Source organism: Branchiostoma belcheri, unplaced genomic scaffold, assembly GCF_001625305.1.
Source record: "Branchiostoma belcheri isolate BF01 breed outbred unplaced genomic scaffold, Haploidv18h27 scaffold3, whole genome shotgun sequence".
Classification (NCBI taxonomy): domain Eukaryota; kingdom Metazoa; phylum Chordata; class Leptocardii; order Amphioxiformes; family Branchiostomatidae; genus Branchiostoma; species Branchiostoma belcheri.
In genome coordinates this window covers 5268915-5294291 of record NW_017803909.1, presented here as the reverse complement: position 1 = coordinate 5294291, position 25377 = coordinate 5268915, and the positions used below count along the sequence as shown (strand labels likewise).

Here is a 25377-nt window from a genome sequence, read left to right as displayed (position 1 = left end):
CTATACTAGTATATGCGGGGACGTTATGTTGAACGTTACAACTACCCAACATTTACTGTTTGCAGTACTTTAGTCTGTAGCGCCTTGTGTATTTGCTATGTGAGTATTGAAAGGGATAGAGAAATTCAGAGAGAAATGTTTAGGTCTCGTTTTGATCTTGTTCGTGCCAATCCGATCGCTGGTCAGACGTTTGTCAACAGTAGTTATTTGGACTATTAGGTCTGGTATCGTAACGCTTTAAAGTAAAAGAAATATTTGATTCAAATAAAGGTATTGCTTTTTAATACGTAGTGTGTTTGTTTTGGATGTCCTTTTCCTTAGTATGTATGGGCTTCTCAATTGACAGAATCCAATCATCTTTGTAACGTTACCAATTTTAGTGAAAGAGGTGCAAGCGCAAGCATGGGATAAAAAGGACTGTAGAAAAACAGTTAACAATTTGCGGACGACTTAAACAAAACAAAACAAAACAAAACAAAACAAAACAAAACAAAACAAAACGTTTTCACACATATATCCCCCTGAAACGTTTAAACCGTTTGAACCAAACGAATTCATTCAGAAAGTTAGAGGATGAATTTCCCACTTTCAAATTTTCTACCTTCCAATGTGAATAGCGCTCCTAGCGGTTCCCGCCAAAACTTTACTTCGCGAACCCACAATGCGGTGCGGCGACCTGATTTTGAGCCGGATCCAACATGGCGGATACTTCGTCGTCTGTGGTCGGAGAGGGAGAGAAAATCAGTAAAAAGTAGGTATTTCGTACAGTTTTAGATCAGATGCGTACTGATAGCAGTAGATAATACCCTTGTCTCAAACTTAGCATTCCAAAAAATATAGCATGGGGCTACGCTTTGGAGAAAATATCGGATTTTGTGTGCGCATGGTTTTCGGTTTCAATCCTAAATGGCCTCGTTGCATCATGCTGAAAATATCGCATCGCCGGTAGGGGAGGGCGCAAAAGTCAACAAACATGTTTTGGTTTGATATGTTGACCTAGGAAGAATGGGCAGTGTGATATAAATCAGGTGGTCAATACTAAGCACGGTTAATTTGTCACTCAGTTGCCGAGTTTAATATGCCCTTTGTCTAAACAAGGAGTCTAAACTACAGCACACGTGGTCCTTGTAGAAGACTTGTGGGACATGGGGGTGGGGCATGGGTGTGGAAAGTTGCATCATATTATGTATTATATGTGATATGATCTTGCGTGGGCCTCTCAATGTGTCGTATTTTGCATTTTGGTTTATTTGCCATATATTCCAATTCGTTTTTATCATGATTTTCATGATCATCATGAACGTATCAAATGGCCCTTTGCACTATGAAATTTCATAGGTTACAGATTATATTTACAGATTGGTTTGTAATCGATGTTAGAGGTATGTTTAATCGTCCGTTAGCCTAGTGATAGAGTGATGCCACTGATGTATAACAGCTAAATGATAGTGCACGATACGGATGACACAAATCAGATGGTTGCTCACAGATAAAACAAAAATAAGACTGGAAACAAAAAGATTTTCTTCAGTTTAGATATTATTAGGTTTGTTGATTTCATATAGAGTCATTGTACCTGAATGAGGCAAGCAATATCTCTCAGCGTACCATTATAGATAAATCATTTAAATGAGTGCATCTCTCTCTTCTGTCCAATATAGGTCACTGTGATAAAATGTATTAGCAGACTAGATTTGAAAAGTACAAGAAGGCTGGGGAAACCTTGTGCAAATTAAAGAATGGCATCCCCTGGGTTGTCCTTGCTGCTGAAGGTTGTCCGTCAAGTTCAGGGGGTAGTGAGACTGGGGCTGGTCAGGCAAAATGAGCCAGTCCACATCCAAAGGTGGCCCACTTGGACTTGGCTCACAAGGGCCACCTACAGCAGCGATCACAAGGACACGCTCAGTAAAAGGTTGGTTGGTTTTGAGTGCTGTTTTGTCACTGTGTCAGCTGTGGGATAAAGTTATTTTTCTTTCAACAAATCTTTGCTTGACAAATGTATTTTTCCAAGGCCACAAGAAGATTCTGTAGTGTATACTCTTAGTCTGGACAAAAGCAAAATGCATGTGCTAAGTTGAATTAATTGTCATTCTTGAGGATGTCTGAAACCCAGAAGCAAATTACAGTAGACCAACATAAACTTGTGGTGTCCTTTGAACTGTCCTGGGTTTCTAAAACAATGTGAGTAAGATACTACAAATCCTAGGTAGAAAGCACAGCACTCTTCAGTACTCATTACCAGCCAACCTTTATTTTTCCCTTTTTGAACAGTTAACGCATGTGCTAAAAGTAATTTTTGCTAAGTCTCTTTTCCTTGTTTCTGCCCAAAGTGAACTTAAGAGGAGACTGAAAGCCCAGCAGAAACAAAAGGAGAAAGAAGAGAAGGCCAAAGCAGCTGCAGAGAAGATGGCCGAGACTGTGGCTAAGAAGGCGGCAGGACCAGCTCAAGATGCCATTGATGAGGAGTCCTTAGATCCCAATGTATGTATATATCCAGCATGCAAAATATCTGGTATCCCAGTTGCCCCGGGCAACCAAATTTTACTTGGGGCAACCTATTTTTGAACCCAGGTAGCCCAGTGTGCTTATCAAATCCAAAAATCATCAGATGAAACACTTTTTTTGCTTGACATGATTTTGTCATAGGAAGAGAAAATTTGTACACATATAGTCTAGTAGTGCTAGTAGATGATTGTAAGACCAGAGGTGTGAATTACCTTGTCTTTCAAGTCTGACAACATTCCTTTGTGACAGACTGTCTGAAGTATTTAGTCCTCGAGTGTATTAATGGCTATTACTAGTATCAGTTAAGTTACTAAAGGCTGTTAGAAATATTGTCAAAGGCTTGTAGTAACATTACTTAATTAGAGGAAAGTAGTAACTTATAGGTGGGGCAACCTAAAATTCTGATGGGCAACCTAATTTTTTTCCGTAGGTTGGCCACCGGGCAACCAGGTTCAAAAAAGTATTTCATACACTGATATCTTCATCACTTAGGCCACGCTGCTTTAATTCTATGGATGACATCTACGTGCGCAATGATTTTTGCCTGTTCTAAAAAATATAGGGGTGGCCTGGATGCCATCCTCTGTAGTCTATGGCATCGATAATATGATCTTCAGAGGATGTTATCCATAAAATTATGTCAGTGTAGCCTTATTTGTCTGGAATTTCATGAAAAGGTTCAGTCATAGCTTTCATGTATGCCCAAAAATGTGGAGTCATTTTAAACATTCATCTGTGTTTTGTTTGTACAATTCTTACCTTTTCATGTTTTTCTTTCACCAGCAATACTTCAAGATTAGATCTCAGGCCATCTTGGATCTGAAGAAGGGTGATGAGCCTCCCTACCCCCACAAGTTCCACGTGGAACTGTCCCTCAAGGAGTTCATTGACAAATACCAACACCTTAATGCTGGAGACCACCTGACTGATGTCACTCTCAGTGTAGCAGGTACAAAAATACATGTACTACAATTAGTACAAAACTGTTGGCAGTTAGGCCATGTTGATTTGATTATATGGATGACATCCTCCGGGAACCCCAAAATTGATGCGCGCCTGCGAATAAAAAAAAAGTTTTGCAAAAAAAAAGGTTGTTTTCATTATGAAATCTATGTGGTCATGAGGGTTGAACAAATGGGACAGAATATGGTTTGGCGAATAATGTAGTCTTCAAGTTCATTTCTTTCAATTTCGTCTTTTTTCGTTTGATTTTGGCATTGTACGACATTGGTATGTTTTTTTTGTAACTTACGGTATATTTTTGCTCATTTTGCAACTGTTTTGTACGATTTACAGTATGGTTGAAAACTTTTTTTTTTTTTGAAACGGCCAAAAATTAATGCGCGCGCGGATGTCATCCATATAATCAAATCAACATGACCTTAATGATAAAAAAAGACCTTCACTACAAATTTATATTATTGGCCATTAGGAAGAAAAAAATATGGCTTCTTTAATTAACAGTTATCTATGGTCTACTTGTAAGAAATCTGTTGCTTTCTCCTCTTTATTTGCGTTTATTTGCATCCTCATTATGAAACTTACCATTGAAATGATTGCTAACTATACATGTAAGCAGTGAATCAGGTGCACAATCTAGTATATTATTGATACTATGCTTTGTAAAGATTTATTAAAAGGCAATGGAAAACACCATGTCTTGAATGTATAATTCTGCAAGACTGAAAACAGTAATCTAGACATACCACGTTGTGTCCAGGTCGGGTCCATGCTAAGAGGGAGTCAGGCCAGAAGCTGATATTCTATGACCTGAGAGCAGAGGCTGTGAAGATCCAGGTCATGGCCAACGCCAGATTCTACACCAGCGAGGAGGAGTTCTTCAAAATCAACGGCAGAATCCGGAGAGGGGACATCATAGGTGTTAAAGGCAACCCTGGTATGCTGGTGTTTTGTTACTGATACATCCATCCGTTCATCTGTTCACAATTAGTTTTGTTACAGCTTCAGCTAACTGGGATATTGGCAGAAGATATTGTGTAGTTGCTTGACAGTTTTTAATTTTACCGAAGGAAAACATATTGTTTTGCTCTGTTTCCTCCAAATCAAAAAGGTCAATGACCTGAACCAGACTGTCTGTTACCATGGTAACTAGTGTTGGGTTACATCATGTTGCAATTGGAGGGATTCAGACTCCTGTACGAATGTGTTTGAGTAAGAATTAACAGAGCAGACCAAATGCAAAGGTAAACTTGCATTTGCTTTGCAAATGTTACCTTTCTAGTTGTTACAGCTTCAGCTAGCTGGGATATTAGCATAAGATATTGTGTGAGGAATGCTTGGTGATAAGTACAGAATGCTTGACAGTTGTTTCAGTAGTACTAGTGGTTGTATCACCATGAAGAGAATTTGTCTGCTGTTGATCCAAACAGCCTCAGAACGATGTGTTTTGTGTTCCAGGTAAGACCAAGAAGGGAGAACTGAGCATCATCCCCACCTCCATCCAGCTGCTGTCCCCCTGTCTGCACATGCTGCCTCATCTGCACTTTGGCATCACCAACAAGGTAGGGGGCGCTGCTGCACTCGTATATTCTTCTGTTCACAACTAGACCAGAGCTAGGCATTGAAATCCCACTTCTGACACCATATGACGGTTACCTTCTGCCCTTCGTACCTTCCTACAGATGTGGTTCCCTTGTTAATCACAACTCAACTCTAGATGATCAGTTTGGAGGCTTTAATGTTGCAGCTTTTATGCTCTGGCCATACCAGGGAAAACTCTCTTGGGGAAGGGACTGTTGCACATGCGTATTAGTGGGTTATTATTATTAAGCACTACGTTTGTAGTCTGCCTACACCTTATTACAATGGCTAACACTGGTTTGTTGCTTAAAATAAACCGGCTGTCCGCCCCTCACCCCCTCCATTAACTGCTTAAATGGAGTAGCCCTGAGTAGTTATGGCTAACACTGGTGTGTCCGCCTCTCACCCTCCTCTATCAACTGTTGAAACCCTGACTATGTGCTGTCCATTGCAGGAGACGAGATACCGTCAGCGATACCTTGACTTGATCATCAACGAACATGTCAGGGACAAGTTCATCATAAGGGCCAGAATCATCAACTACGTCAGGCGCTTCCTGGATGAGTTGGGATTCCTGGAGGTAACCCTTATCTTTTAGAAATTCAGTCTGAACATAAATCCTGAAGAAAACTAGAAAGGTAGCATTTCCAAAGCAAATGCATAATGTTTACCTTTGCATATGGTCTGCTTTGTTAATTCTTACTCAAACACATTCATATATATGGTCAGACAGGAGTCTAAATCCCTCCTGCTATAAAATTTCAACATGATGTAACCCAACACTAGTTACTGTGGTAACAGACAGTCTGGTTCAGGTCATTGACATTTTTGGTTTGGAGAAGAAAAAGAAGAGGAAACGTAGCAAAAACAATATGTTTTCCTTCGGTAAACACAAAAAAGTCTTCTATCTCGGGTATCTTCACATTTTATTACCTTCTGAACCTCTTTAAGTACCACTTACAGTGTGGTATGATATAATTTTCACTGGCACTATGCAAAATCTAATTATCTTAGCAGGAAATATAGTAGAAAAATGAAAGGAAAAGAAGAAATTAAGAGCTAAAACATTTGCAAGAAGAATGTCATGGGTCTGACTTGTCCATACTTACAGGTTGAAACCCCCATGATGAACATGATCGCTGGCGGAGCCACAGCCAAACCCTTCGTGACCCACCACAATGAACTGGACATGGACCTGTACATGAGAGTTGCACCCGAACTCTACCTCAAGGTAAGGGGAAAGGCAGTAGGTGGGAATGGTACCAAGAGGTGTTCTTGGTACACTATAAAGATGTTCTGATAAGGCCTAGGAAAAAATGTTGTGTTTCCTGTTTCTGTCCTGAAAAAATTAGGGTCAGCAGTTAGGGATGATCTTTTTTGTGATTATTTTAGATTAGATACATGTAGATTTTGGCAATACATGTATTGATCCAACTTACAATACAGTTTAACAAAGAAAAACTTGCATGAGGACACTTCAATGTCAGTGTTGGAAAACCGATTGTATAACGTTTTATCACTCAGGTGTCAGATCATGGAGCTAGAAAAGGTCGATCAGCTCGAAAAATTTATGTCCCTTGCAGGGATCCACCCAAAAAAGTGTATTTTAGTTGTCTCAGCCTAAATTTTAGTGGTCAGTGGCCATCCGGACACTGTTAATTTCGAGCCCTGCTTTTATTCAGATGCTGATTGTGGGTGGAATTGACCGGGTGTACGAGATCGGCAGACTGTTCCGTAACGAGGGCATCGACCTCACGCACAACCCCGAGTTCACCACCTGCGAGTTCTACATGGCGTACGCAGACTACAACGACCTCATGGAAATGACAGAGGCCCTGCTGTCAGGTGAAGACCATCAGTCACATTATAACATTTGTCATTCTTAACATACATTGGCAACAAGAACTCTTCCATTTTAGATACAGTATATGGTTAGGAATATGGATTAAGATGAAAAATTGGTTCAAGAGTAGAAAAAGAAGTAAGAGGTGTTCCTGACTACCCCCTCCTTAGATTTTCATTCACCTTAGTCTTAGTTCAAAAGCCTGTCATCCAGGGCTCTAGCCAGCACCCATTTTTCCGTCAATTGCAGGAACTTTGTGATATGTGATGGAAACATTTTTAAAGCAATCTGATGGACAAAATTGCAAAAAATTTTTGGTAAAAAGATAAAAGGATCTAAAAGGCCACCAACAACCACTCTAGATCTCAACCCAATTATTCGCCTCTCAAAATGTGGGAAATTACATTTTCAAAGGCTTGGAAATCCAAAATTTGTCCCCAGTCATAAGTTCCATCATGAATCTGGGCTGACAGACAAAAATTTTGAGCTGGCTAGAGCCCTTCTATCAGTTTTTTTTTTATCCCCAAGTACAATACTACAAGTACAAGGCTTGAAATCTTTTGTCTTACTAGACATTTACAGTTATCTGTTGTGGTCTGACACGTTGATTCCCCCCCCCCCAGGCATGGTGAAACACATAACAGGGGGGTCGTACAAGATCCAGTACCACCCTGAGGGGGCCGACAGTGATGAGGTGTGGGAAGCTGACTTCACCCCGCCCTTCAAGCGGCTGGACATGATGGGTGACCTTGAGAAGGAACTCAAGGTCAAGCTACCTGCAGCAGACACTCTGCACACGGAAGGTGAGGATGTCTGTGGTACAGTATGGTGATGGTCATAGAGAAAAACGAACAATCAGAAGGATTAGAAGAAAATGTTTTAGAAGTTCCTAAACCAAGGTTACAGGTACCAAAAATTGTAGGAGGAAGCCAACTGACTGGTCATTGTAATTAAGTTACTTAACGTGAGTTTTTATGAACAAAAATTGCACTCTATATTCATATTTGTGTTCATATGTAGTGTACATTTTCATGTCTATCTATTTTTTCTGTATGCAGAGTCGAGGAAGTTCTTTGATGACTTGTGTACAAGACTGGAGGTGGAGTGCCCTCCCCCAAGAACAACAGCCCGACTGTTAGACAAGGTTGGTCACACTACTTAATGTGTATCTAGTGGTATGACAGTGCTGGAAGAATCTTGAGCATTAAAGACTTATATATGTCACGAGTCTCATGTTATTGACCTTTGGAGACACCCACTTTGTTGTGTAGTGTGTGTACTAATCATTTCAGAATCAGGTAGAAGTGTTGTTCTGACTATGGTGTATTTTGTTATGTTGTAGCTGGTTGGAGACTACCTAGAAGTGAAGGGGATCAGTCCAACCTTCATCATTAACCACCCTCAGATCATGAGTCCACTTGCTAAATGGTAGGTCTGAGAGTTTACACACAAGTACATCTGCACTGAAATGTTTCTCTGTAGATGATTTATACTTTGTATAAATCATCTACACTAGTGCTGCAATTTAGAATCATTTTAAGAAAATCATTTGCAGATTTCCCAGTGAAACTATGTCAGTTTTGACAAGTAATGTCAACAGCTGTGCAACACACGTTGATGTGATGTGAACGCATGTTGTATTTCAATAGCTATTCAGATAAATAAGACTATGCTTTCATTGAATTATTGAGAAAGGAGAGTGCCCCATGTGTTCCCTCCCTCCAGGCACCGTTCCATCCCTGGCCTTACGGAGCGGTTTGAGCTGTTTGTTATGAAGAAGGAGATCTGTAACGCCTACACAGAGTTGAACGACCCCATGGTACAGAGGGAGAGGTTTGAACAGCAAGCCAAGGTCAGTCTGGTGGCTCCAAATATAAAATCCTTCAATCTTAACCTTCTTCCTGATCCCTTTTTCCTGTATACAAGCTTATGCCAGAAGGCTGTCAGGGCGTCAGGGCGTAGGCTAAGTTACTATGGATAATCTCGAATACTGTTGGGGAAAAGCATTATTAAACACACTACTCTTTGTAGTTGATTAATCAGATACAAATACACATCTTTTGGATTAATTTGTTGCCTTTAGCATTGACAATTATACCATGTTCTTGTTGCAATGTGTGACTGGAGAACAAAACAACAGCAACTCCTTGCGTTTGCAATTTCAGCAAATCTGTGATTTATTAACATTTCCATCTGGATATCATGTGCCAATCTTATTTTGGCTGAAGTTTCCTCAAACCGTTGTTGCCTCTAGCCTTGACAAAATTATGCCTTGTTCTTGTTACAATGTGTTACTGGAGAACTAAACAACATTGACTTCTTATGTTTGCAATTTTAGCAACTCTGTAATCTGTTAACATTTCCAACTGAATATCCTGTATTGACTGTTGTTCCCTGCAGGACAAAGCCGCTGGTGATGATGAGGCCCAGCTGATTGATGAGAACTTCTGCACGTCCCTGGAGTACGGTCTGCCCCCCACGGCAGGCTGGGGCATGGGCATCGACAGGCTCACCATGTTCCTCACAGACTCCAACAACATCAAGGTCAGGCAAAAATTCAATCAGGTTACAGGGCTCAAAATACTGGGTGCATGTGCACTTAAGTGCACCCAAATTTGGAACTGTGCACCCATTTTTTTTCTGTGGGTTCACCAGTGTACCCAAATATTTTCATAGGTTTACATATGTAAAGATGTTAAATGTATGTATGTTATTAGTAGTATATTAAAAAATTGTTGTATTTTTCTTTAGACATGAAACTTTAATAGTTTTTGCTGACATTCTATTTTTTATTTCATGCGGTGCACCCAAAAAAACAACCTCATCTCTGACAGAAAAACCTATCGTTTTTACCTGGAAAATCTTACCTGATTCCTAAGACTTTACTGCATGTAGCTGGACTGTGATGGTATGTGAAAGTTGAGGTGTTTCTCATGTTGTAATGATATACTGCTATCGTAATTGATAGTGATTTAAATAATGTGTTTCCTATTGCAGGAGGTGTTGTTCTTCCCGGCCATGAGGCCAGACGATACAAAAGCAGGAGACAAGGATGAAGAGCTGGCCAACGGACCAGACAATCCAGCTAACAAATAGGTGTCAACCTGACATCACTGCAGGCACGGGAACAAACATTGCATTCAAAGCCCACCAGATATACTTCATGTCCTTAGAAATGTTTACGAAAATACATACTGAATGTCACACTGAAAGGTATGCTTTGTATAATGCCAATCACTGCAGCTTATTTGTAGCTCCGGAATATGCAAGTGAAATTTTTTGTACAAAAGTCAGGATGCCAACTAAAGTACTCTACTTCTGCCAAGTGCAACTATCATTGCTCAGATTCTAAAACTGTGGTACATCTTTAGAAATTAAAATCAAGGTTTAGAAGTGCATGATTGAAACATTACAGTATGTTGCAGAACTTAATTATAGCACTGAATGACTGTCAGATGCATGTATGGCACATAGTGAAAAAGTATTCATATGACCAGTTTTACTGTAGGCAATTTTTACACACCCATACACTACTAGTTATTTTCATGCACATATGGGCTATACAATTGTAAGTGAAAACATTAGTTTTTACATTAATAATTATACCTATTGTCTATAGAATATGGCCATTTTTAAAACACTCTTTTGAAATGCATCAAGGTTATGCATCTACAAAATACAGTACATGTATGTGGTGGTAAATTTACAAATAAGGGAGTACACAAATTATAGACAAAGTTCAGCAAAAGACTTGTATGATTACTTCCTTTTATTTTAGAAATGGTTCTTTATCTGAGAATACTCCATACACTCTTCACACATCAACATGGATTTTTACTAATATTGCTACATTATTTTCTATTTCCGTGGGATTTAGGTAGAGAATTAGAATTGTGCACAAACATACTGAACCATCGTTGACTCTTATGTTAGCTACAAGTAATTTGCTCTAAAAGGTGGGCTATCACTAAACTATCAACACCTCCATATAAAGATGAGTACTATAGCAACAATTGAGCAGTCATGACTTCAGTTTCCCTTAGCTTTAACACATCTATGGCTTTGCGATGGGTTGGTACTTCTTATAGTGTTTCATATAATCCTATCTATGGCACATCATACAAATATAGAGCTTCACTTTTCAAGCCCTTCTAGAAAATGACTTTATATCCTTACCATTCAAATTGCTTTTCCCCATACAGGGAAAAATTGTCCCTATTACCCGTTTCTTTATGTTCGATGTGTGAAAAATAGTAACAGTTAAACTTACATCTTTCGTTCCATAATAATTACAAGTATACCTTTAAAAACATCATTCAATCTTTTTCACTCTCTATCAAATACATTTTACAGAAGACAACTTTTTGTATAACATGCATTGACAACTGTCACAAACATACATCTTTGTGAGAATGTTCAGTCATAGCTGCTCTCTGCATAGAACCTTTCAAATCCAAACGCATTGTTAATTAAGTCCATACATACAACACTACATACCCTGGCATCACATGTATCTATTTCTTGCTGAGTGGAAGATTTTGGAACAGTAAATGACAGAAAAACAATAGACAATTCATAAACACTGATCTTAACTAGTCACAGTAACTACTGACACTGGGGTTTTGTGCAAGACATGTATTGCAGCATTGCTCTGTTGCAAGATTGGCTGCTGTTAAGAATCCTCTTCTTCAGCTAATTCCTCAGCCAAAGGTCTGACAGTGTTATAATGCTCACCCAGTCCATACATATGCCGGTGGTACCTGTGGAGCAAGAACAGGTTGAACTGCATGTTCAGAGAGCATTTATCAACACTACAGTCACAAAAAGACTTGGGTAAATGGTAGCGTGTTTGGCTCTGGGCCAAGAGGTTGCGGGTTCGAATCCTATCATGTCACCGATCTTATGCCCTTGGGAAAGGCACTTTACATGACTTTCCTCACTTCACTCAGGTGGAAACGAGTACCTAGCTTTGGTTAGGGACGTCCCTCGGATAGGACGTTAAATGGAGGTCCCGTGTTTGGGGAGAGGCACATTAAAGAACCCACCACACTTCTTGAAAAGATTAGGGGTCCTTCCCAGTGTGAATGGTTCAAACCTTACAGTCCAGTCTTATGAAGCTTGTACTTCCATGTACAAAACTGGTGTGTTATGCCTAAAGGCATTTTACCAGCTATGCGAAACAAACGTTGAGCAAAAATTAGTCTACAATGTTCAAATTTTACTACACACTGGTACTGGTTACGGGCATTATACAAGTACAACATATAGACAATTGTCACCAGAAAAAAAACAAGGGAGGATCAACTTACGTCAGAACAACTGGCAACTTGGCATCATACTCCTCTCCTATTTTGATGGCAGGGCCTTCAGCCTGAATAACCTCTATGGAACACTTCAATACTCTGGACAGGGCTTGGAGCTGTGAGAGGAAGACGCGTGGAAATGATTTAAGGAAATTAGTGGTGATTCCAGCAGCTAAAACTTGAGACTGATACCATAATACATACAAGTACAGCAGCTTGATTATTGGAAGAAGTATTGAGAAAATGTTATTTTAACCCACCTCTAGTTGGCCTCCCCAGGCAGCAGTATTGGCAATATCGTTGCAGTAGTCCTCAAACTCCTCTGAAATACACAAAGCATTTTGTCTGCTGAATGAACTGTTGGCTTGTGTCACAAACAGAATGTAGGAGAGCCATAGATATTCCGTAAAACTTGGTCATCACCAACACTAACCTGGAGTGTAGGGGTCTCCAGTGTCATGTTTGGACAGGAAAGGGAGGAAGTCGTCTGTGTGGGACTTCATGTACTCAGCAGTCAACTGGCGAAGGGCCAGCATGCTTTTCTGTAAGGGAAAACATATTTGTACATATTCAATTGCTTACCCTGGTTTAACATCACCAAAAACTTGTACATTTTAACAATTTGAAGATTTTTACGGCAGTGATTTATCATAAAGCCTATCCAAACATTAGAGGTTATAAGACCTAAGCTGATGAAAACAGTAGGATACTGACCTCATCACCAACTTGCTTCAATTGTTCAGCAACAGCATTGTACAAGCTATAAAAAACACAAGGGTTTATACATAACATTAAACAAACAAAAAGGTTTTGAAAATGAAATTCAACAGAAATTCATATGACATATTTGAACTGAAAAGGTAAAGCTCTTAAATGCGAGAAACTTACCAGTGACCATCTGAAGAGATCTAAGGTACGGAGAAGAAAATACATAGTTGTTAGAATCTATTTTCTTGCATATTTTACTCAGTGTTAATCACTGGCAAATAATCATTTGCTAGCAATTTGTGTTCCAGTAACTTTCCTACAATGCATTATGGTAATGATCTATATCTGATATCAACCACAGACATGGGGTCAACTGCAATACCCTTGGAGAACAGGAACATACACAGCAGCAATAGTCAATGGCTAGTACAGAAAATGTCTTCCACAATCCATATATTTACCTCCTTCACTGCCAGATGCCTGTCCCTGAGGAGAGCCTTGATCTTCTGTGTCTCCTGGTGCCTGGCTCCCAGCAGGTTCTCCACCTCAGAGTCAGCTATACGCTGCTCACGCTCACGGTCCTTAGCTGCCTTCTTCTCCTGGAAACAATTGGCCAAAAACAGTTACAAATACCAGCATACATATACAGGTACTGTATAAGGGAAAACAATGACTACTGGAAATGACAGTCCATCTATTGTGGTATGTTGAAGGTATTGTACTTGATACTTGATGCTGATACATTATATGCAAAGTATGAACAGGTAACAACATCAAATACTGACTTTTTCAAACTGTACAGCAAATGTTACAAGTGGTTTCCTGTGAGAAAAGAATGTGTCTTACCCGTCTTTTCTGTGCTTTGGAGACCTTTTGTTTCTGAGGCTGTTGTCCGTGTGCTGAGTCAGTCACCTGCAGATCTAGACCCTCCACCCCTTCTGTTACAGCATCCTCCTGGGGAACATGGAAGAACAGGTCAAGCGAGACATTTTCGTTATCACATCTTAAAATTTGAAGAAAAATGACAGATGAAAACACATTTCTTGGCATATTTATTTATTTATTGTTTATTTCAGGCTCAATGGCCCATAGCACAGACACACAACATTACACAAACACATCTAAAATAAAATATCTAAGTGGGTACAAATAGATAAAAGACTGTCGAGTGTTGAGCCCTTAGGTGGGCGGACCAGTCTACAGTAATGGCAGCCTAAAACTAATTCTTATCAAGCTCTTATCGCTACAGCTATTAGCAACTTACATGTACAACACATGTACTATTTAATTCAAGTGTACATTACAGTTACTGTATAGTTCAATGTGACTGCCAGAAAAAGTGGCCAGCTATCATTTCCCTAGATGACTACCTCTTTACTGGCATCACCAGATGCCGGCAGTTCCGCCTCCTCCCTGAGGTGTCTCTCCTCCAGCTCAGCCTCGAGTTGTGCGATCTCGACTGTCAGCTGTTTCTTCCTCTTCTTATCATTCTTAGGGACAGAATTCTTCATCTGCTGGACTTTGGCTAATTGGGAAGGAGAGGATATTTGTTAACAATTATATGTCCCAGTAGATTTGTTTTGTTTCTCTTTATCTTTAAGACCACTAGTCAAGGAAGCCAACAAGAAACAGCTATAAAATACCTGTGTACATTTGTAACCCATACAAAAAAGGAAATATAATAAAAAGGTAATATCGCGTGAATTATGATCTCATCTAGGGAAAAATTCTATCCATGCAGCACGCAATATGAAAGGCAGGAGACTTAACTAGTGAAGTGTGATGCTACCATCCCCAAATATACTGCAACGTTCTAGAGGTCACCAAAAGTACACAACTGCAACTGACCCACAGGGCGGAAACAGTAGTATCATCAGCACAGCTCTAAGTCCATCTAACGCGCTCCGATCTTGCCATGTTTACAGGTACAATTATTCAGTACTGTCTGCCCTGAGGTGTCCATACTTTCGGCTTCAGATCGTACAAGCTACAGTCGGACGGACGCCTTCTGTACTAGATCCGGTATCGAGCCGGTCATACCCCCCCCCATCTCTTTTCACCACACTTCAACTGTCGCTAGAGGCTTCCGTGAATGTAATATCAACACAATACAGAGTCTGATGATTTCCACGTCTATATACGATAAACCGATCCCTACCTTGAAGTTCCTTCCGTTCTTGTTTGTGTTTTCTGGCCAGTTTTTCAGCCGGACTCAGATTTTCTTCTCCCTCGTCCGCCATGATGATTACGTCATTGCCTGGGAACATCCCAAAAATAGTGTAGGAAATTTTATCGTCTCTACTTCTATATGTGGTCTTTAAAATGAAAACTACCCAGCTATATAGATACATTAAGTTTTATTTTAACTTATTATATCGTAATAAACAGTTTAAAGTGCATTTAATTTGGCTTTTACAAATTGTATTCCAATACTAAATTAAGACACCCCCTCAGAAAATGGTGGGTCCTCCCATAAAGGTGTGCTCCGGTCTGAATCAGGAAGTGGTGGAAAATGGTGGGTGTGCCGTCTTGTGTTTGCTTTCCGTCTTATTAAGAGCACTTTGACGATTAAAACAACATTTGTAGTTATTGCGGTATTACAAACTGGTGTTGTAATCTGTATGGCCTGCTCTGGATCTAGCAGAAGCTTAGAATGGACTGTTGCACCTTCCTGAATATGGACAATGCATATGTCTCATAATTTGACACTTTCAAATATAACCCTCGGTAGTTATATCATATTAGCAATTTGGCATGGACCTTCAGTTCTCACGTGTGTATTACCCATAGATGTACGTGTAGCTTAAAACACAACAAATAACATGCTTGAATTGCAATGGCAAATCATCACCATTGACGTTTATACACATCCACATAGCAGGAAATTTTCATATCAAAAGACCAATTATCATAAAAAATTTGAACTGATTGAAATGAAACCAAGGTCTTAAACCTCCTTGGTAAAACACATGGACCTGCTTGGATCTCTGAAGGGCTTGTTTTTACTGCTTCTTTTAAACATAACTTTGAAATATAATACATTTTGTATAGCAACACTGCTGTGTGATTAAAACATTGTACATCTCTTCAGCATGGACGACTGAAGGTGAAAACCACTGCAGAGCAGCAGGAGGCCAAGAGGAAAGAACGGGAGGAGAAACTCAAGAAGTACCAGGCTGCCACGGGAAGGCTCTTTGAAAAGGTTACCATCTAGAAAACTTAGTCTTGTCTAATCTCCAAGCAGATCCTTGGGTGGCATAAAGACAGTACCAAATTGGCCAGGCACTATCCATTGGCCAGAGAGGGTCCAATACGGCACCCAAGCAAGGTTGGTGGGTGTAGCGACAAAAAAAAAAAGGACCATATTTATAAAGGTAATGATCTTCCCCCATCAACCTCTGCTTGGAGAGTAAGTCTTGTCTCTAAGTTGTACTGGTATTGGACACTAACTGTAGATTGCAATTTTGCAAACAGAGAAGAAATGTCACGGTCATCATATGATTTCAAACACTAGCCAACACCTAGCCTGAATAAAATGTTGAATAAAAGAACCTTCTTATACAGTACTAGTAACTGTCTTATGAAGGGATAAAGATACTTAAATGATGGACGTTATGAGTCATGGCTTATACTGTTATATATACATGATGTGTACTTATTTTTTTTCTTCAGAGAAAGAATGCAGAGCATGATGGAGAGGCCCTGGACCTCACCGGCCGTATCCTGGCTCACAACTCAGACTTCCTCTCCATGTGGAACTACAGGAAGGAAATCTTCCAGGCCTTCCACAAGGACAAGTAAAACAGCTTTACCTTCTTTTTTCCCAACATGTTATTAATCCAGCCTGTATATCTGTAGGAGAACAAATTGCAAATGTTACATGTGTGTGGTAAGCCAATAAACATATCCTTCAGCATTCTAAGTCACCTATTTTAGGAAAGAAATCTGGTACACTGGCCGGGGCTCCAAGGCATGCTTTTTAAAGGGTTGCAAACCATAATCTCCAACTCCAAGCAAATCCTAGGGTGGCAAAAACAGTATCAAATTGGCCAGGCAGCATCCATTGGCCAGAGAGGGACAAAACAAAAAAAAAACAAAAACAAAAATCAGGCCACATATAAAAAGGTAACGATCTTCCTCCATCTGCTTGGAGAGTAGCAAACCATCCACTGTTTGAAGCTTGTATGTATCAGAAAGTGCAGTTTCAGAATGTCATTTCTATTGTCAGTATTGACATCATTGTTCTATTTGATATCTTCCCCTCCAGGTCAGCAGATGAGATGCAGCAGCTGTACCAAGATGAGCTGTCCTTCCTGGAGACATGTCTGAAGTCCAACCCCAAGTCTTACAGTGTGTGGGAGCACAGGTGCTGGGTCATGGACTGCATGCCCCAGCCAAACTGGCAGAGGGAGCTGCTGCTATGTAACAAGTTTCTGGAGTATGATGAAAGGAACTGTAAGTTTTGTCAGACTTGTACTTTACAGGCTTTACTCATTGGAGAACAGTTATTCCTTCAAAAGTATAATTTTTTGTTGGGGCTATACACATGTACGACATTGTACATCAGTATGGTTGTGTGATGCAACAGCAAAGCATTCCATTCAGAACCAAGAGGTCCCGGGTTCAAATCCTGCCATCACCAGCCTTGTGCCCTTGGGAAAAGCACTTTACACTACTTTCCTCACTTGGCTATGGTGAAAATAAGTATGCCAGAATGATGGTTATAATGATCATGGGCATTAAAGGAAAACCAAACCATTGCTTATTTTTTCCAGTCCACTGCTGGGACTACAGAAGGTTTGTAGTTCGTCGAGCCAACATCCCCCCTCAGGAGGAGCTGAAGTTCAGTACAGACAAGATCAGCTCCAACTTCTCCAACTACTCCTCCTGGCACTACCGCAGCAAACTGCTGCCTCTGGTCCACCCTGACACAGAACAGCCGCAGGGCGTGGAGGAGACTGCACTGTTACAGGGTTAGCCTGATGCTTCAATACCCTCAAACCACACTCACACAGCACATTGGCAGAACATACTGGCAAAATCCCGGTTTCACACAGGCGCGCGAAACCAGGATTTTTCATTTTTTTTGTCGGATTTTTGGTGAATGTTGCATCAGAATTTTGCCTGTTGCAGATGATATCTTTTCCAACTTTTCTAACATTTGTAAACTACAGACGGGATGTTAACCTTATCTGCACAAATACGACCGTATATGAGACGTTCTGCCGAAGTGCTATGCACAATACATAACGGATTTCGCGCAGGTGCAGTACGTTCTGCTGACGCGCTCACTCACACTCACTATCCAGTTTAGTGTCTGTTGTTCCCCGAGTTAGACGTGCTTGCACACTGATGCTGAGGCTTGATGGCAACCTGCCATGTGCCTCTGTCCTGTGGGTTCACTATTATGTAGGTATTGTAGGGGACAAACTCTGACAAAGGTTTGCCAGTATCTGTTGTTTGGATCATCTGTATAAATTTCAAACATGAAACAGAATGAGATGACTTATAACCATCTGATCTAACAAGTGTCATTACTTTTCCTCGACAGAACATGAGCTGGCCCAGAATGCGTTCTTCACAGATCCCAACGACCAAAGTGCCTGGTTCTACCATAGGTGGCTTCTGGGAAGGGCTGAGAGAGACCAGTCTATTAGGTGTCTGCATGTTTGTCGGCCATTGAATCGGCTGACTGCAACCTTCTCAAAGCATATAAAGGTATGTTGCAGTTGACAATGTTCATCTATTGTACTCGATAAAGACCCTAACTTCAGTTAGCTTCAGTTGATACAGGTGTGGCTGATCATGTTGCAGTTACCAACTAAATATGATATATGATACACTGTATTGCATTATAAAATATTCAACGGAATATTCACGAGGACTTACTACATGTGTATATTATTTTCCATCATGCCAAAGTGTTCACCATTATCTTACTAGTGGTTATCAACATATAACCAAGTGTTACCTTGTTCTACAGGCAACTACTGCAACCCTGAATGTAGTAAAAGATGGTCAGGTCATCACAGGAAGATGGCACACCCCACGTGGCACTGATACATATGAACAGGTGTTGGTATCCTTTTAAAGATGGGCATATTTTCTGGTTGATGTGTGAAAAGATGCACCAACATAAAGTTGTTTCATTCAATGTACTGGTGAATATATCTAGCTAGGCATATGGTATAGAAATGTTGTTGGATAGACCAGTTCAAAGCTAAGACATTCATGATGATTTGCTCTAAAGAAAGAAGTTGCTGTGGTGCAAGACAACAAAGAAACCTCAAGAATACCCCTTGAATACTCCTTAACCTCTGTGTCTCAGATATTTGACTTTCCAGAACACAGTTTACAGTCTGACAGTGATCAGCACATACATGTTACATTAGACACTGATAGTGGGCTGGTAGGGAGGGAGTGTGTTCTTGGAGCAGGTAAGCAGATAGAAAGTCCTCTATGGTTGTCTTGTTGTTTTTTATGTTAACCAAAGGAAAATATATTGTTTTTGTTCTGTTTGCTCCTCTTCTCCAAACCAAAAAGGTCAATGACCTAAACCAGATGTCTGTCACCATGGTAACTACATTTGTAGTGTTGGGTCACATCATGTTGCAGTTTTATAGCAGGAGGGATTTAGACTCCTGTCTGACCATATGTACAAAATTTAATGTATTTGGGAGCAGACCATATGCGAAGGCAAACATTATGCATTTGCTTTGCAAATATTACCTTTCTAGTTTTCTTTTTTTTTCTGTAAGAATTTCTTATCTATAGTGCATGAATTATAGAATATTACCAGTGAGAGAATATCCTGTGCTGAAGACATTCGTGTGCGCTGTGTGAGATATAAAAAGAAATTTTCTTATTTCCCCACAGGACATTCTGAAGTATTTAGTAGAGACACCACGGAAAGTAAAGAATTGTTCAGGTAAGACAAAGGCTCTACCATGTCTTGACATTGTTATCTTAAGAAATATAGAAGTATTAAGTTGTTGAAGTCAAAATAAGTTGTTGAAGTTGAAAAGTGACCAGTATATAACATCCCAGTACTTTGATCAGTTGGATGAGGTTTGATATTTCTACCCCTGCAGGTCAGAATTGAGTGTAGCCAAGTCTTCTGTCCTCCAACAGGAACTGGAGTCATGCCAGCAGCTACATGAACTTGAACCTGACAACAAATGTAAGATATTATACTGGCCTAACCTTTTGTTTATTTGTTTCGCATAACCGGTAACTGCCTTTTTAGGCATAACACACCAGTTTTGTACATGTAAGTACAAGCTGTGTAAGACCGGACTGTAAGGTTTGAACCACTCACACCGGGAGGGACCTCTACTCTTTTCGATAAGTGCGGTGGGTTCTTTAACGTGCTTGGGGTGTGGCTCTCCCAAACACGGAAACTCCATTTAACGTCCTATCCGAGGGACGTCCCTGACCTGAAGGTACTCATTTACACCAACCAGAGTGAAGTGAGGAAAGCCGTGCCTTTCCCAATGGCACAAGATAAGTGGCATTGGGCAGGATCCGAACCCGGGACTTCTTGGGTCTGACCCCAGCACTCTACCATTACGCCACATGACCCCACTATGTGATTTGTGTATGAAAGTGCCTTAAGTTTTCTTGTCATGTTGTGCTGTACATACTGACTGCCAGGACATTCTTCCAGTGTTACAACTCTTTGCCATGTATCTTCTACAGGGGCCATCTTATCCATAGTACTGCTGATGAGAGCCATCGACCCCGTCACCTACCAGGAGCAGACCCTACAGTACGTGGACAAGCTGACGTCCCTGGATAGTTACAGGAGAAACTACTACACAGACCTCAGTAGCAGATTCCTGATAGAGAACACTGTCATGCAGTCAGAGGAGGGCACCAACAAACTGGACCTGTCTGGAAAGGTAAACACATCTTTGGTTTACTTTTTATGTTTACCGAGGAAAACATATTGTTTTTGCTCTGTTTCCTCTTCTTCTTCTCCAAAAAAATAAGGTCAATGACCCGAACCAGACGTCTGTCACCATGGTAACTAGTGTTGGGTTACATCATGTTGCAATTTTTTAGCAGGAGGGACTCCTGTCACCATATAATGAATGTGTTTGAGTAAGAATTAACTGAGCAGACCGCAAATGTAAAGGTAAACATTATGCATTTGCTTTGCAAATGTCATGAGCCATTACTGAATGCTGATTGTCACTGAAAAAGTTTGTCAGTTTCCTGTCATTATTCTAAATTTGAAAATGATGTATGTCTGAAACTGTTGTCAGGGCCTGACCTGCGTCCGTCACTTGGGTCACATGACCCTGGTGGTCCAGCTGGACCTGTCCAACAACAGGCTGACCTCTCTGGACGTCCCTGTCTACATGCTACAGTGTCTGAAACTCCTGCTGGCCGACAACAACAGCATAGAGAGCATAGCAGGACTCACCAACATGCCTCTACTGGGGAGGGTTTCCCTTAGAAACAACCGTATCCTTTCTTGTTATGGCACTTTATACCCTAGTTGTTGAACAGGTAGACATGTAAACAAGCTACATTGTACATTTTATGTGGTCAGTACTTTTGCCACATCTGTGAAGAAGCATCTTCATTAAAAATACCTATTGCATTTTCCATTGAAAAAGAAACTACTAACTTAAAGAACCTAAAGAATCATGAAAGTTGTAAGGTGTCTAAAATCACAAAGGATGCCACAGAACTTTAAATTTGTTTTGGACACCTAGTAGGATATACAGTTCTGGACACCTAGTAGGATATACAGTTAAACCCACATATCATAGAAGAAGTGGGTAAATTTTTTCTTCCATTGCCTCAAAAGAAGAAGTCAAACCCAGCAAAGCTAGTACCACGTATGTTGTAGAATGTAGTACATGTATAATGTTAGACGTAGTCTCTCATACATTGTATTTTCTTTTTTCATACATGTTGTTTGTACCTGCAATTTAGTCCTCGGGCATGTATTTGCAATAAACTTTCTCTGTAAACGTACAACCTTAACTTGTTCTGTCAGGTATATCTAAGGCACAAGTCCTGGCACCTCTGTCCAGCTGCACCAATGTGTCTGTGCTGGACCTGGAGGGTAACCCTGTGTGCAGTATGGAGGGATTCAACTCTGACATCCGCTCTGGTCTACCACAGATTAAGGTTCTGGATGGGAGCAAAATTTAACCTGAATGAGTTGATATCATATTTGGCCAGCAAAAAGATGGACAAAAGAAGAACTATGATCTGTTTCATGTGAACTGTTTGTTGCCGCATATCTAGAGAGAAGAAAAATCATGAAAAAGGCATCTTGAAAATATCTGTTCTGAAATTATGTCAACTATATTAAGACTTGATTCAATGTTTAAAAATCAACTTTGAAGTTGCCTCACTGCTGCATTTTGTATGATGTACACCTTGCAAAAAAGTCTGTTTACAAATGTTGGATGTCACTCTTTTATGCAATCAATGTTTCAACTGCAGAAATTGTTTATATGTAATTATGTTTATACACCATTATTGTTTTGCTACAAGAAGATATATCTGGCAATCAAAGATGCAACTCAAAAGTGACGAGTATGAAGCCGAAACCTACAAGGAATGATACAAAGCTACAAACAATCTAGATTATAATATGATTGTCTTCAGAAATTGACACCAAACCTTAGTCTGGATATTTATGTTTGCCTGACACTGTTTTAGGTGACCTGTACTACAGGACAGTTGGATCTCCACACAGGCACACATTTGATTTGCCTATTTAAAGGTGGCAAACTAAACAACTTGGTTATTTTCCAAGCAAACATAGCAAAATATACAGTACCTGTAATGCCCTGTGTGTAGTTAAGGCGTGTCTTCACACCTAAAATGGCAGGATGTGTACAATATATTCTCATCGAGTCATTGGAACTTAAACAATGATTCATGAATATTTCTATGTCGCATTTCAGTGGTATATATTGTTCTGCTATGCATCGGATATGTTGATAGCCATTGTCCCAATAAAAGAAATACAACAAAAGTTTTTGTAAACTTAAGTCCATTTTTTGACGTTCCTACAAATGGGAATGTTCTGATAGAAGATACACATTTGTATCAGAGGGACGTACACGTACACATGTTCTTTTCAGTTTGTTTTTAAGGTCTCAATGCTGCTGACTTTGAAGCCTCTATTTTCAACCTTCTTCTTCAACCAGTTGGGACCTGTATGAAAGAAGAAAAAAAACTTGTTCATTCTGAAATATCAGCAAGATTTGTATACACTTAGAAAAGTTCATATTGAGATATGAAGGGTTCTAGGATTAGAAAAGAACAGCCACATCTGAATCCCGATCTGGTACTTCAGGTTTACACTGTGTCATCTTAATATATGACTCCATTATGTCCAGTATTGTCTACCTTAAGCTTCGTACCGATCCTAAGCACTTACATCTGCTCCAGTCTGTCCACAGAACCTCCTGTCCGTGGATGCAGGCTCCCCCGATGACCCAGCAGCCGTACGCCTGGGACCAGGGCTGGCAGCTGGACACTGTGGTCGGCAGAACTGGTGTGGGAGTCGGCGGGACTGGGGCAACCAGAGTACAGACAGGGTCCTGGGGAGGGCAGGGAGCAATGGAGGGTTTGATGCAGATTGTACATGACTTGTATGTTTTCTTGGCCCCACTGCTTGTATGTGATGACATCTTGAATCATCTACATTGTTTACACTTTTCAATAGTTGACATTGTCAGCTATTGAAAAGTGCAAACAATGTAAATGATTCTCACTCAACAACATGATTTTAACTCATGCTTCTCAAGAGAAGTAGTCCATTGTGCAGATATAATGAGATCATTCTGGCTTAGTTATGTGAGGAAAGGTCAAGACAAGCTCGGTAACATGGCAGGATTCGAACCTGGGACCTCTTGGTTCCGCATAAGCTGAATGCTCTGCCGTTACGCCACACGACCCCACTTTGATATGATACTTACCCTGTAAGTTCCACCATAGTTTACCCCATCCTCCTGCGGACAGGCACAGTCCTCAGCTCCGGTACTGAACGTCTCGCCAGGCTCGTACAGCTCACCCTGGTACGAGCACTTGTTACCTGGGGGGAGAAAAAATTTAGTCTTCATTTCTACAACGTCCTTGCTACAACAGAGAAATGTCATTTTTGTTCTAGTTTCTTCAGCATTTTATTTGGAGTGAATGGCACAAAAGTAACTTTCCATCTTGATGTGTTTGAAACTTGTAGATTGATATTGAAAGATGAAGAAAAATATCATCCAAAAGTGCACTGGCACATGCACAAATTTATATAATGTTCAGGGGTCCTTAATGTAGCCCCTTTCTACAACTGCTACATTGACTTACAGTCTCCCCAGTCGTCCCAGGCAATGGCTTCTCCCTCCACACAGAACACTCCGTACTTCCAGCATCCTTCCGAACCCTGGGACTCCTGGCATGGCGGGCGGCCTGGTATTACTGTGGGCACACCCAGGGCACCACTGAGCACACCCAGGGCATCCGGCCGAGGGCGGTTTGGGATGACCGTGGGCAGGCCCAAGGTCCCAACAACACCGAGGCACAGGAGAAAACCGGAGGACAACATTCTGATCTGGTCACCACATGTAGGCTGAACCACACAGAATGATCGTAAGGCGGTCTGATGTTTTAAGGCAGCTGCAAACATTTGCTCTTGGCGCACAAAACGACAGTTTGACGTACGCCCTCGTCGGAATGCCCACGTTAGGTATACAGTACGGCAAACAGCTCATTGATCCTAGACAGGACAACTGTTTACCACTGGCATGAGTAACTTATGACTCAAAACACACTTACAATGCACCTAGAATACACTTAGAATACTGACTTAAAACAAACATAAAACACACCTTAAGCACACTTTTAAAGCCCTTTTACTTAGGGCGTAATCGGTCATTTTAATCACACATAATTTGTAGCCAGGCCATTAAAATGACTCAACAGGATAGAGCGTAATCGGTGTAGTCTACGTAAATCGTTATTAGTAGTTGGATATTTGGATATTATATATATTTAGGCGAAGCGAGCTTCCCCAAATGCAACGTATTATGTAGCGTTTACAATACGGCCTCTAGTCCCCTCAAAACATACCGAATTTTCCCCCAACATTTTTGACCAGCTTTGACATGTCCCTGTATTTCATGGAAGCTTTAAAAACAAACGCGAGTGTGTGTGTAGTGTTCACCATACTAGTGCGTGTTTAACATTGTGCGGATGACGTTCAGCACCAAGGACAGGTACCGTTTGCACGGAAACATGTTGCGAAGTGTGACTGCAAGCCTGGGGCGTAATCGACCCACATAATTCGTAGCTAGACCACTAACATGCTTCAAACACAACGACATAGATATATATATTAGTGCCTGGATTTTCATGTAGGGGGAGTCAGCTTGCCCGAATGCAATCATGTAGCCACTTTCGTTGTGAATTTAGCGTAGAACGTTGACAATACGGCCTCTACTCACCTCAAAA

At 40.6% G+C, this 25377-nt stretch overlaps 4 protein-coding genes across 5 annotated transcripts; 2 read left to right on the top strand and 2 right to left on the bottom strand.

The window, feature by feature from the left end:
* Window positions 1-650: 650 nt before the first annotated feature.
* On the top strand, window positions 651-11126 carry LOC109473831 (lysine--tRNA ligase-like). 2 transcript variants are annotated; one of them, XM_019773931.1, is made up of 14 exons: window positions 651-751; window positions 2331-2481; window positions 3289-3454; window positions 4226-4402; window positions 4924-5027; window positions 5501-5626; window positions 6158-6277; window positions 6729-6891; window positions 7513-7692; window positions 7948-8033; window positions 8232-8317; window positions 8615-8741; window positions 9290-9433; window positions 9887-11126. In XM_019773931.1, the coding sequence occupies exons 1-14, from the start codon at window positions 699-701 to the stop codon at window positions 9983-9985; spliced, it is 1782 nt and encodes a 593-aa protein (XP_019629490.1). In that variant the 5' UTR covers window positions 651-698; the 3' UTR covers window positions 9986-11126. The 2 variants fall into 2 exon arrangements, with proteins under 2 accessions (XP_019629490.1, XP_019629489.1); XM_019773930.1 differs by lacking the exon at window positions 651-751 and adding an exon at window positions 1691-1912.
* LOC109473832 (OTU domain-containing protein 6B-like) lies at window positions 10644-15149 on the bottom strand. Its single transcript, XM_019773932.1, has 10 exons — window positions 15059-15149; window positions 14271-14425; window positions 13747-13854; window positions 13362-13499; window positions 13081-13100; window positions 12907-12952; window positions 12626-12734; window positions 12453-12514; window positions 12199-12308; window positions 10644-11649 (listed from the first exon to the last, which is right to left on the bottom strand). Exons 1-10 carry the CDS (start codon window positions 15138-15140, stop codon window positions 11562-11564), a joined length of 918 nt encoding a protein of 305 aa, XP_019629491.1. The 5' UTR covers window positions 15141-15149; the 3' UTR covers window positions 10644-11561.
* A 236-nt stretch (window positions 15150-15385) lies between these two features.
* Window positions 15386-22869, top strand: LOC109474016 (geranylgeranyl transferase type-2 subunit alpha-like). The gene is made up of 13 exons (XM_019774221.1): window positions 15386-15415; window positions 15992-16102; window positions 16573-16697; window positions 17168-17355; window positions 17676-17873; window positions 18452-18618; window positions 18884-18979; window positions 19229-19337; window positions 19777-19828; window positions 19992-20080; window positions 20599-20801; window positions 21168-21369; window positions 21911-22869. The coding sequence occupies exons 1-13, from the start codon at window positions 15413-15415 to the stop codon at window positions 22066-22068; spliced, it is 1701 nt and encodes a 566-aa protein (XP_019629780.1). The 5' UTR covers window positions 15386-15412; the 3' UTR covers window positions 22069-22869.
* A 46-nt stretch (window positions 22870-22915) lies between these two features.
* LOC109474017 lies at window positions 22916-24521 on the bottom strand. Its single transcript, XM_019774222.1, has 4 exons — window positions 24235-24521; window positions 23853-23968; window positions 23312-23474; window positions 22916-23085 (listed from the first exon to the last, which is right to left on the bottom strand). The coding sequence occupies exons 1-4, from the start codon at window positions 24470-24472 to the stop codon at window positions 23009-23011; spliced, it is 594 nt and encodes a 197-aa protein (XP_019629781.1). The 5' UTR covers window positions 24473-24521; the 3' UTR covers window positions 22916-23008.
* Window positions 24522-25377: the final 856 nt, after the last annotated feature.